The sequence below is a fragment of the Buteo buteo genome, chromosome 18, assembly GCF_964188355.1.
Source record: "Buteo buteo chromosome 18, bButBut1.hap1.1, whole genome shotgun sequence".
NCBI classification, from domain to species: Eukaryota; Metazoa; Chordata; class Aves; order Accipitriformes; family Accipitridae; genus Buteo; species Buteo buteo.
In genome coordinates, this window is record NC_134188.1 from 27,784,672 (window position 1) to 27,797,939 (window position 13,268).

At 36.9% G+C, this 13,268-nt stretch overlaps 1 protein-coding gene across 1 annotated transcript in view; it reads right to left on the minus strand.

Annotated features, from left to right (window-relative positions):
• The window catches only part of FCHSD2 (FCH and double SH3 domains 2), a 162,503-nt gene that overhangs the window by 56,919 nt on the left and 92,316 nt on the right, over positions 1–13,268 (minus strand). Inside the window, exons 6-8 of the mRNA XM_075050264.1 lie at positions 11,189–11,322; positions 9,764–9,818; positions 9,222–9,350 (exon numbers count right to left, since the gene is read on the minus strand). Coding sequence (XP_074906365.1) covers positions 9,222–9,350; positions 9,764–9,818; positions 11,189–11,322 — 318 coding nt within the window. The remainder of the gene's footprint in view (positions 1–9,221; positions 9,351–9,763; positions 9,819–11,188; positions 11,323–13,268) is intronic.

Consider the following 13,268-nt stretch of genomic DNA (forward strand, 5'->3'; position numbering starts at 1 on the left):
GGTTTTATGTGCACATATGCACACAGACTGATGTCCCTGGAAGGGAAAATAGCGTGGTATCCCCTATTGTGAAGCCTACAATGAGCATCTTCTGGAACACTCATATCATGTGTTGGGCAACTGCCTCCCTTCACTCATCCTCCATTCATAGGAATGAACATGAGAAAGCAAGGCACATTCATCGACCATCTGTAAAGGAAAGTTACTGTGCCCATCTGATACTGTAGATAACGCAATCTATGGCTGGCTTAATTGTAATTAGAAAATATTTGTGGCTTGCAGCTCACAAGAACGGGAAGTGAAACAATAGTTCTTTCACTTACATAAATTCCCTCTACATTTTAAAGGGAGTATTACAGGATCTTAAAAGAATAGCTTGTACTGAATTAATAAAAGAGATTTATAGAAGAAAATGGAAACCTCTCATTACTTCAAAATTATTTTATCTTAATGCTATTTTTTCATTTAGGACAGAATCTCCATTTTAGAAAAGTAATTCCCTGGGTGCTTCTAAATCATTCTAAAAAGCATAAAACAATAACATGTACGTAAAATGATGTCTTACAGCGATAGTATTGGTTCTGCTTCTTCTGCAGTCCACAGAAATATGCACTCATGCAAATGTTAACCTCTTATTTATACAGGACACACAGTGGCCAACCATTGCTAGGATAACATTCCTGAGACAATAGAAGACCTTCAGCTAACATGTCAACTTACTTTTCTAGTCAAACAGAGTCACCAGAGGAAAGAACTGTTTGCTATACACTTCATATTAATTTCTGGGCATAAATGAAACTCTTAACTGAAAACCACCAAGTCCTCAGTCTTGGGTCATTTTTATAAACACTGCCAGCTTCAGCTGAATCTCATTTGTGCAAGTAATGTTTGGAGTCTGTATTTACATTTGTCTTAAATGATCATTAAAAGTGCTCCATAAAAGTGGTGGATGACTATGCTGAAAACACAGCTGTCAACTTGGCTTCACAAAAACTCCCAATAATGCTAATAAGGAAAAAACAGGGTTCATGAAAACATGAATATTCTAGCACTGCTGGCTCATGCAGTTACTCCAGTTAATGGCAGAACCCCCCCCCAGAAACTGGAAGTTAGGAGTTCCCAAGCAGAATCTTCCTAACAGAAAATGTTATTTCACGAAATCATAGAATAATTTAGGTTGAAAGGGAGATATCGGTCCAACCTCTGCTCAGAGCAGGGCCAAATAGATCAGGTTGCTCAAGGCTGTGTCCAGTCAAGTTCTGTATGTCTCCAAGGTGTGACATTCCTATCCTCCCCAAGCCCCTGTTTCTGTTTGACCACCTTCATGGTAAAACTTTTCCTTATATTTAATCAGAATTTCCTGGTTTCAATTTGTCCACCTCCCATCATGCCATCACCTTCAAAAAAATAAGCCTGGTTCAGTCTTCTCCATACGTTCCCCACTACGTAGTTGTAGATCATTAAGACTGTTAATAGATCCCTTTCTTTTCTTAGGCTGAGCAAACTCAGTTTTCCCAGCGTCTCCTTCTTCGTCATGTGCCCAGGTACAATATACTCACTCTTGGTGCTCCCTTGCAATGGCTCAACCACTACTCATGTTAATCCTCATGACTGCCAGCTCATTCCTCAGAAGCCAGACAGATGTCTTCCTCTATCAGAACCCTTTAAGACAGTGCTTAAAAACAGGCAAGGATGTGAAAACAGTACACATAACCTGTAATTTAAAAACCTGATGTCTCGAATTAAAAAAGCAATGCTGTAACATGTCTCTGTATCATCACCCATGCATAAGTAAAGATCTGCTCCAGGGAAATTACGTAACATGAAGTTTCTATTTAAACCTGCCAAATCACCACAAGAACTCTGATCAAGAGCAAGAGCCAAATTATACAACTGCACTTCCTCATGTCAAGCAAACTGGAAAGTACAGAAAAAAACAGAAAAGATGACTGATACTTACAACAATATAAAAAACCTTACTGAAACCACAAGGACAAAACTAAATGCAAAGCGCACTAGCTTTTGACACTATTCCTCCAACAGTCCTCAAACACCAAAGACCACACAAGGTATGATATGAAATAATTTTTTTTAAAAAGCAGAAAGCTTTATTCAGAAATGCCTGCTGCTACTGCTTGCTACCTTATTGAGAGTTTTTCTTTGTTCATAAAAAATGCATCACTATCTGTAAACAGTTCCCCAACATTAAGATTACACTCGACTGCCAATTGTTTGGTGGGGTTTCTTTCTTTCTTTATTTTTTTTTTTTTTTAAATTACACCCTAAGATACCATTCAGGATCCTTAAAGAGTGTTTAGCTACAAAGGTGACTGTATGTTTGGCATCAACCATGAAGCTCTGCTGATGACCTAGCTCTATAAAATACCTTTGAAATCTTAAGGCAGGTTTTCTTTAAAGGTTTCAACTGTGAAATACAAGCATTAACAGGGAAACCCTTGAGAGCAACAGATTTTGAAAACATACCAGAGAAACAAAATAAAATACATTATTAAAATACTTTACGTTGTGTCAAAGACCTTGGTTCATGTGAAACTCAAACGAGACAGTCCTGAGCCCCATGACTCGCATGCACACGTGTGCACCCACCTGCCACAGGCTGCAATGGAATAAACTGCTGAGTTGTCATCTATAAAAGTCTAGACTTTGAAATCGATTTAAGTTTTAGTTCTCTCTTTCTACTAAAAATAATCCAATAATTTTTTTTTAAAATGTTCATGACGCCTCCTCTCTTTTAGATCAACATTTCCTCGTTATAAGTTGCTTTATAAAGTAATTTTCTGAGGTGGTTCATGAGAGGAACTTACAGAGGAGTTAAGAGCAGAGCAGTAAAAAATGAAATGCAGTAACAATAAAGTTTCTAAAAAGACAGGTATCAAACCAGCCCTGAATTTACTTCAACCATCGTCTTATACTTCCTTCCGACCTCAGTTTAAACTTCCGCAGAAGCCTGAGCACCAGGCAGGCAACTTAGGCTTAAAAGGGTTTGCAGACTGTATCTTAGCAATCAGGTGATGGCAACTGTTCCTAAGCAGCTTGTGAGGAAACTGGCAAAGAATAAAACATTACGATGTTTTAGTCTATGCTTTTTTTTTTATTATTTAAATTTGACTACAGAGATTGAAATGCAGAGCTCAGGTCTATGTCACAACTTTGTTACATCCAGATGTAAATTCTGGACAAAAAGGACAGGTACAGAAAAAGGCAATAGGATTCATATTTTTCCTAAAGAGAGATTTGGAATGGTTTTGCTTCTCATTTACTGATGTAACCGATAAACTAGGATGGCACTGTAAAAGTAATTCTCAATTCTTTTAAAAATGCTGGAAGCATTTCGTATTTTCTTTCTGAGCATCTCTGTTTTGTTTGTGATGGCTTTCACAGTTACAAATACAGCAGAGTGAATCATTTTTTCTTCTTTGCATAAAAATGTTTCAGACTAAAGTAACATATTCTAAAGTACCAAAAATTATCAGAAGCTGTATGTGACCAGGAATCTTGCTAATGAAAATGTCCATTTGTTGCCTGGTACAGAAAACTAAGTAAGGCCACGACATATATATGTGATTCATTTGTCACAGGACAGTACAACAGCAGTATTTCTGAGTCAGGTACAAGGAACAAAACCAATGCTGGCTTCCTCTGAACACAGAGTAGCCCAAGGTGTCTCCAGCCCAACACACGTTTTGCTTTCCCAACAATAGTTTTGCAAATACCTTGTGCCAGCATAAACCAACACTGTAACTGCAAAAATATCACTTCCCTTCCTTTCTCTTAACAATAGTATGAACTTTTATTGGATTTTATTGCTTATAAAACTACTGGTGAACATGCTATTGTCTAGACTGTCGGCAAGCCAAGGTATGCATTAACGTTACCCGGCTGCGTTCAGTTCAACTTGTACAGGATGCAACAACCAACCTTTGATGTATGCATCCTGTAGTAAACTTCAGTGTTTTGCCCTCTTCACTAAGTAGGAGTCAAGGGACATGTGTAGCAAAGAGTTCTTGACAGCTGGGTACTATAAAACTGAAGGCATAATTATAGAATTACAACTTGGTTAAATGAGCACAAAAGCCTTTAAGAAAAGTCACAGAAATTGCCACTTTTGGATCGAATGTCATTAAAAAAGACATTTTCTTTAATTTTTAGCAAATTAAAACCAAAGGCAATTTAATACAAGAAGAAAACAGATAGAAACAGACAGCCAAATCAGCTTATTTATTTTAATTCACAATATATCAATGTATACAAGTTGATGTCCAAGTTAGTAAAGTTTCAAGTTTTCTAGGAAAGTGAGCACTGTTTGTACACGCAGATGGTCCAAAGTGATGGTTTCAGAGTGCTACGCTACAACTCAAACCCAAAGCCAGCAGCAGGCAGCATCTCATGGCCAGACACTGGCTGCGTTCCAGCCAAGCCAACCCCAGCTTCAAACGAGCCAGAGGCTGATGATTCTCTCACCAACAAAACCCACACAGTACAAATCTCATTCTGGAAACAGTAACTCAACTAAAACTAAAACCTACAAAGAAATTTGTGATGGACGCAAACAGAAACAGTCTCTGAAATATTTGTAAATAAGCACACGCTTTACTTTCTTACGGAGTAATATAGCCACGTATCAGCTGAAATGTCTTCACAGCTTTTTCCATTTCTAAAGTTTTTGCCATCTTTGGGTAACGTAACTAGAAGAACACAGAAAGCTTCGACTCTTTAGTGAAATCCATACCGATGCACTCCAAAGGAGCAGTACCAAGCAGCCATCATTTTATACCTAAATGCCATTTAAAACAACTGTTCTAGACAAAGGATATATAAGATCTGTCTTTAAAAACAGAACAAAATTACTCCCCCCCCCCCTCCAACTTTCAACGTGATTTCTAATGCCTCTGTTGTAAAACTGATCTTCAGCTAAGGAGTAGGGAGATTTTGAAGGCAGGGGAGGTGGGGTAGTTTGTTTTTCAAATCTGAAGGTTACTATATTAAACAAGTAACATTCTGAAGTATTATTTAGATAAAGGATTTATCTACAGGTTACTGAATAACTCCAAAACCAGCCTGCAAATAATTTAAAATGTACATATCTGCCACATACAAAAATAGTTGCCCCGATGAAAAGGTGAAGTCATAAACCTGATTTACAAAAAAACAATGAATGAAACTGGTACTACAGTGGGTTACAGGAATCTCACCTGGTCTACAGAGTAGAGATAATCACCAATTTGCAGAACTCATCCTGAAAGAGTAGACACTAAATAACTGAATAAGCCCTATGACCTTTGAGCTGCTACTGATTCCACTCAACAATGCCAACTTGTTCCCTACAGAAGTCAGTCTTTCAGTTTACTTTTAAATGGGGCACCTGGTACGAGAAGTGAATTTTTCAGGAATAGTTAGCTCTGTCTTGGAAAGTCTTGGGCAAGAGAGAACCAAGAAAAGAAGCTGAATATCTGCAAGAAGGCAGTAACTTCAAAGGTGCTGCAAGACACATAAAAGCTGAACAGTTTAAGGAGAAACTTGATGTGATTTAGAAAGGTGGACAGCCCTGCAGAGTCCAAACAGAGGAAGGTGTATCAGCTCAATGACAGCTAAATGGAGAAATACTTACAGATAGCAAGGTGGCCACCACTACAGGAATACCTAAGGACTTTCTAATATTAAGATGCATTTTTAGAATGTTAAGCTTAACATATAAATGAACATGTTTAGTTTGGACACTACAACTGTATTATAGCAAGTAACATATATGGGGTCACACAGCCACTCAACCTACTAAAAAAAGAACTGTGCTGCCTAGAAAGGGTTTTAATACCCTTTCAAAATACCTCCCTTCCTAGTGATATTACCTAGAGGAAGGATTAGAAACATTTAATAGACAATGTCTCCATTTCTTTATCCTTCATTCCATTTTCCAATTCTAGTATCTCTTTCATAAATGGTAATGGCTATTCACAATTCTTTATTCTGTAGGCAGCAATTTTCTCCCCAATTGACTGCTTTTCTCTTTTTAACATTAATTTCATGTGCTATTTTCTTGCCTGGTCAACCAAAATTGTCAAGATCTTACTCCATCTCTTGGTCATAAGCTTTACATTTGCTTATACTGAATGATTCTTCACCTTCAAATCACCACCTCTCTCTTTAGTTCCTTCTCCATATTGTTTATGTTAAATCATTACGGTAAATAAAATAATCATTTTGTCAGTACGTTAAACAGCATGGTTCCCACACGCATTTCAGGAGGAGGAGATAGGTAAGAGAGAAACCAGGACCTTGCTAGCAAATCTCCTTCCCTTATAATTCTTAAGTATTTACTTTAATCCCACATCTTCTGTATCTCTTCATCAGTTATTAATCTATGAGAAAACACTCACCGCCCTACCTGTAACAACGTTATTCTTTTACGTAAGCAGAGACTGAGTGGGAAGTTTGTTGAGAGCTCCCGGCAAATTTGAGACATTAAATCAGATGAATCACCCTTATCCCCAGGCTTACTGACTCCTTCAAGATCTCTTTTTGAAGGATGCTTTCCCTCTTCAAAAAAGCAAGTTGCTTGTTCCCACCGTATCATATCTATCTGCGTGTGAACTGACTCCATTCATCACTGCACTTGTTTTATTAGCCTGCCTGGTAGGGAAGTCGGATTTCTTCATCTATAATTCACAGGGCCCCTCCTAGAGCCCTTTTCAAAGGCTGGGACAAACTTGTTGCTTTCTGTTGGCACTGAGGCAGGTTTTAGCACTACTGTTGTTTATATTTAAGCAGTTTCACATTTGAATTTACATTAGAGCTCTTGGATGAATGCAGTTGGAGCCCAGTGATACATTACATTTGATTTTCCTGAGGATTTTGCCCCTGTCTTCTAAAATGCATTCAGTAGCCATTTCAGTTTGAGACTTTGCCTTTGACTTATTCTCTCCCTTGCTCCAAAGAATGACCCTGTTGCAAGAACACGTGGGTGTGTTCCCACGTATTTTTTGCTCATGAACAACAGTGCAAAACCCCCAAATTTACAGTTCTTCATTAAGAACACAGTTGTTTACTAGATGAGGAGATTCAACTGCTATAAATATCTGAGAAAGATGCCGAAAAAAGAAAGCCTGAATGTTGTCCTTTGCTTCCAAAGTAATTTGGCTCGATGAAAGTACTTGCAACTTAAGTTTTCAGTAAACCACAATTATTTATATAGAAGAATAGGTTGCACAGAGAGGTTTCCTTATCAAAAAAAAGGTTCACCTTGAAAAAAGCTTCAAAACGAGTTCTGCAAAAGAAAGGACGGGATAATAGGGAGCCCAATAACTGGGTAAAGAAACCACCATAGATCAGCAACAACTTTAGCAACTGGAGCCCGTGCACATAGAACATCTATGGACAACGGCACACACGCACAGGAATGGCACCAGCAGGACTTGGGTTTCCATTGTTGTATTTTTCAGTCTTTCAAAAATGATTCAATGGTTTTTAGTTTGATTTTTTATGGCAACTTATAAAAACCCCACATTCCTGGGGTATCTGCAGGTTTCTAACACCACAGTACAGAAAGCACATGCCATCCAAAACACATAAACGTTTATGGAAACTTGAAGAGATGAAGGTCCTGCCTAGCTCACTATGTGCTTAGTTTGTCATACATGCAAAATGTAGCCAGACATACAGAGGAAACAAGAATCCCTTTGCAGGGATTATGTTACAACGCCCTGAGACGAGAGCAGCCATTACTCACCAGAGCCAGTCATAATTTTACCTGGGCTATCTGCTGGGGTTTTTTAATTATTATTTCAAATGTCCTTTTTGGTTGTTTTGTTGTGAACATATTAAATTCACTCTGGCATTACTTCCAAGTAAGAGTGTTAACTGATGACCGCCAACCATGCATGTAAGGATGGAATTATCTTATATAAGCATCAACTAATAATTTTATCTCCAGTATTATAAGAAAATACTTACTTTATAACCATTACCATGTACTAAACATTTAGTCAGCACAAATATTCATGGTTTACTAATAGAAAAGCACAACCACACACACACATACATACAGAGCAACGACAGGGTTGCTGCCTCAAGCACGATCAGCCCTGCATGGCCTCTGAGACGCCCAGACCTGATTTAGCCTTCCAGGAAGTCAGATATTAGGCATAGTGATGAATTTATAACATGGGCTGTGACATACTCTAAAAGGCACGCATATATTGCTGGAGGAGTGGTTAACTTAGTCAAGATATAATGGAATTACATAGAAGAATCCCTTGGAGGCCTCCTTCTGTGCTCTCATTTTCTACTTAGGTTACGTGCTTTTCATATCAATATTTTTTTCCCCCAGTATGCAAAAGCATGCTGATAATACAGTGATTTGTTATAATACAGTGATAGTTCTTCAATAAAGCAATTTTAAATGCAAATTACAGACTTCTAAGTTGCCATGCCTGATTGCATCACCTGGACATAGTTTGTAGATAGCAAATTTAAATAAACTTTGAAAATGTCAATATATGAAATGCAACTACATAAAGTATGAATTAGCTTTAAATAGCTGATTTTACAGATTTTACAATTTATCTGTAACTACCTAATTCTAAGACCCAGGAATAGCGTACATTTAAGTAATTCTCAGATGATATTAAAAAAACCGCAAAACTGTGAGCAATCATATTTGAACTTTTTAAGTATATAATTTCCTATGAGTTCAAGTATCTAATCCTAGCTTGACTTGGCAAGCTGCCACGTGTGAGAACAGCACTCTAAAATTCATAGTTTGAAACCAAGATATTTAGTGATTATATTTTCATTAATCATACCATGAACAATTGCTCTGATCAGATAGCTGGATACAAAAAAAGGATTGTGGGATATGCTGCTGAAAAACTACAAAATTTCCAGCTTACTTAAGGTCAACTACAATAGGAAAATACAGGTCTAAGTTTTACAAACTTGATTCCTTTATGCAAGTGAGTTTTTAAAAAAAAAAAGTGAATTAAAAAGTAAAGGTGACTGCTTAGCTTTGGGGCTTGATAACTGGTACCAAGTATCCCACACACTATTGCAGAATCCATTATTACTACACTGCGCTCTCATCTATTGGAGCATGTTGGAAAAGTCAACGTCGCTGTTGCAAAGCAACCCAAGGTTTTGTACTTCACTCATTTTGCTTTCCAGATTTTCATACTTCCTAACTCCCATAAATAAATTAGCTTCCTTACCTTCATAATGTTTACTAAGTCTGTTTGATAATAGCGATCTTGGTGTGCATTAGCAGCTGCTAAAGTGAGAAGATAATCATTCCTTGCATGGATAGCCTTGGAATTACACTCGGATCGTCGTGCTTTTAACTACAACAAGAAATGGAAGTTAAAAGAGAGGTACTAATGAGAAGTTAAATGACCAAACATGTATAAATAGTAAATTAATATGCATATGTATGTATTAATATAGTCAAAACTTTAAGGCATTAATAGCTTAACAGTTTTGTTAACAGTAAGGGGATTTCTAATGTATTTTTCTCTCTTGCAGTTGTAATTTCACATGCGGTCTTCAAAGAACACTTATAACTTTACTAGAAAATATCTCCTTGTAAACTTGGTCATATGTAATTCTGCACACTGACTGCCGAGAGAGTGCTCTTATCTCACCGCTGGTTCTAACAATGTACCTTCCAAAATGTCAGTCATCTCTAGATTCCAGACAACTTTGTTCATATGCCTCATGAAATTAGCACCAAAATTTAAGTTCTTCTTAAACTCACCTTTACACTTGCCTTCTGCAAGCTTATTCTTGACTGAAAAAGACTAAGTTTGGACCTGAAACAGAAATTAACAGAAGATATCACTGTCTTACACCTTTTCTATAAAAGTACAGGATAAACAGTCCACTGCACTTCACTTCTGCAAAATTTTCATTTAAATAACTGTTTATGCCTATATTTTTATTTGTATAGTTTTAAGTAAAGCTTAAGGATAGAGGAAAATATTACAAACTATCTTCTGCTACATCAATAGTATCTTCATTGTATGTTCTGAAATCTTTTGCACACCTTACCCTGATTTTGGAACAAAATTTAAATACATTGTGAAAGCGGAATTGGGTGGCAGCTACAACTCAAGTCATTTTGGTGTTTGATGGATTTTAAGTTAGCTCTCCAGACACAAAGTGATATAAATTTGAACTACTGGTCATCTGAAGGGATATTAATGCAAAACCATTAGTTAATTATATTCCAGGAAGCTAGAAGAGTACCCACATACAGACACATATTTTTAAAAGCATAATTGGTTTGATTTTCACATTTGGATTCATGAAAGAGAATTAGAGAACTACTCAGCTATTTGAAACATGGTGGTTTAAAAAGTAAGTAAGAAAGCAAAAACAAGCTATTTTAATCTGCCCAATACTGCAGCATGAATCTGCCTCCAAACTCTCAAGCTCAAGGTTTTGATTGTTTTGTTTGTTTCTTTGGTTTTTTTTACTTTCTTCAGGTATTATAGGTAATCTTGATAAAGTTCTTTTCGTCATCCAGCCCCCATAAAGTGAAAGACAGAAAAATTCTCTAATGAAACCATAATTTCTTTTCATTCCCTGAGAACGATTCTGAGTAATTTCTAAAAATAAAAAAAATAAATAAATTTGCAAAAAAGGGTCAGGCAAATTCCCACAAGACAGGCCAAACTCCAAACTGAAAACATGTGAGTTACTTCTTTCCTGAAAGCAAGGAAAACAACCTCTTTAGGATGTCAAGGAGCATAAAAACCTAAAGCTTCAGAAATTTATCTTCAAAAATGGAAAATAGTGTCCCATCCCCTCTCCCCCTCCAAATGGACTGATACCAAATTTGAGATCTGTGGAGAGAAAAGGAAGTAAGCAGCCTTTAATATCAAAAAGAGTGCCAGCTCACATACTGTCCTTTGAAAATGTCAATTTAAAGCAGTTAGTTTAAACTCCTTCTTAAAGAAACCAGCCCAAGTAAGTTATGCTTTACTATCAGGGTAGTAGCATGCTTGAAATGGTTACAAAAACGTATATATGCAAAAAAAAAAAAAAAAAAAATTGGTACAAGCTCATTGAAAGCAATTATCTTTCTTCCAACATAATATCAAGTATAAAAAATAATACAAGTACAAGTCTGCTTTATAAGCATGCAATTATTTATACATATGCTATTATAAAAACATACTTGGCCTCAATATCAGCTTTCTCCCGCACTGCTTGAGCCATCTGTTCAGTCTCAAAATATTTCTTTTTGCCTTTAGCTAAATCTTTTACTGTCTCTTGTAATTCAGCTTGGATCCTTGTCAACTGGTCCACGCACTAAAAAAAAGCATTCAGGAAACAAAACATTAATTTTTTTTGCATCCAAATAATACTATCGCCATAATTTTACTACATTTATTTATTACATTTTACATGGAACAACACGGTCTCCAAGTCACTCTTGGTCAATTATTCATGCCTTTCTTTTAAAGCTGATCAGAAAATAAAATCGTATTTCTTTCTTTCTACTGCTGTTTATTCAAATTCAACGATAACTTGCAAATTAAACATAAAAGTTCTGAAAGCTTTGGATGAGGTAATTAGTTGAAATAATTGGAATACAATTGGGAAAAATCCAAAGGCAATCTACTGGAGGTGATACAAAAAATAATTAATCTTTCCTTCTCTAAAATTTACAACATAAGAGAAAAGCTTCCATGTAAAACACAACAACACAACAGCAACAAGAACCATTTGATAAACATTATTTTAAGAGCTCATTCTTCTTAAACTATTTCGAGAGCTTTTCAATAAATAGGGTTATATCAGAAAGCAGTGTCATTCACAAAGAAAACTTAGAGGCTTAATATGTATAGCAAGCTAGTCAAGGAGTGAAAATAATTCCATCCATTTTCCATATGACCCAACCAGTGTTACGACATACATTTTAATGTCAAAAAATAATATTCAAAAGAATAGCAGAAAAATTACTGTACTGGTTTTGGCTGGGAGAGTATGAATTTTCTGCATAGTAGCTGGTATGGTGCCATGTTTTGGATTTGTGACCAAAACTGTGTTAGTAACACAGGGATATTTTAGCTGTCGCTGAGCAGTGCTTACACAGTGGCAAGGTCTCTTCTGTTTCTCATGCTGCCCTGCCAGCAAGTAGGCTGGGGGTGCACAAGAGGGTGGGAGGGGGACACAGTGGGGACAGCTGACCCCCACTGACCAAAGGGTATCCCATACCATACAATGTCGTGCTCAGCAATAAAAGCCGGGGGAAGAAGGAGGAAGGGGGGGACATGCGGAGTTTGGATATCTGTCCTCCCAACTCACTGTTATGCCTGATGGAGCCCTGCTTCCCTGGAGCTGGCTGAACACCTGCCTGCCAGTGGGAATGACTGAATGAATTCCTTATTTTGCTCTACCTAATAAACTGTCTTTATCTCAACCCATAACTTTTCACACTTGTACCCTTCCAATTCTCTCCCCCATCCTGCCAGAGAAGAGTGAGCGAGCGGCTGCCTGGGCTGCACTGCTGACCGTAGTTAACCCACAATTACCAAAATGTTCAGCAATTCTTCATACAACCTATCAGCTTCAAAAAAAATTTCTGGGAAAGGATCTATGTTAAAGAGAAAGAATCTACTTAACAAACCAAATGTGAATTATCAATATTTAGAATTATACTATCTTTAAAAAGAGATTTGTGAAGATTTTCTTTTACCCAAACTAGTTTAAGTATATATAAGAGTGATAGTTCAATGCATTTATATTTAATTATAGATATTACAGACTAGATGTGGTCAACGAAGGCTCCAGGCAATACTTAGAGGCAGAGTCTCAAGCTAGCTTAAGGAAACCAGTTTGCCTTTCAATTTGCTTTTCTGTCCTTCAAAGACCAGACCCAAGGTCCCACCTCTTTTCACACCATTATCACATACCCAGCTTCTCCCATTCAAGGTGCCACATGTTGTCCTCTTACTGAACACCCCTCCTAAACACCTAAGGTTTTTCATTACACTAATTACTAATGCATGTAACCTCTTTTACAAGCACTGCAAGACTAATAAGGTGATGTAATCTAACAACATAACATTAATTTCACAGTATTCAACAACTGTTAAAAGTAATATCCAGCCACCTGCAAAAAAGAAACTTTTTGTTTCAGTCAATAGAAATTGCTCATCTTCCTATCACACAACTCTGCTCTCACTAAAAGTGTCAAATTCCTTTCTGGCTGTTAAATACGTAAAAATTCATATAAGTTCACACTAAAACCA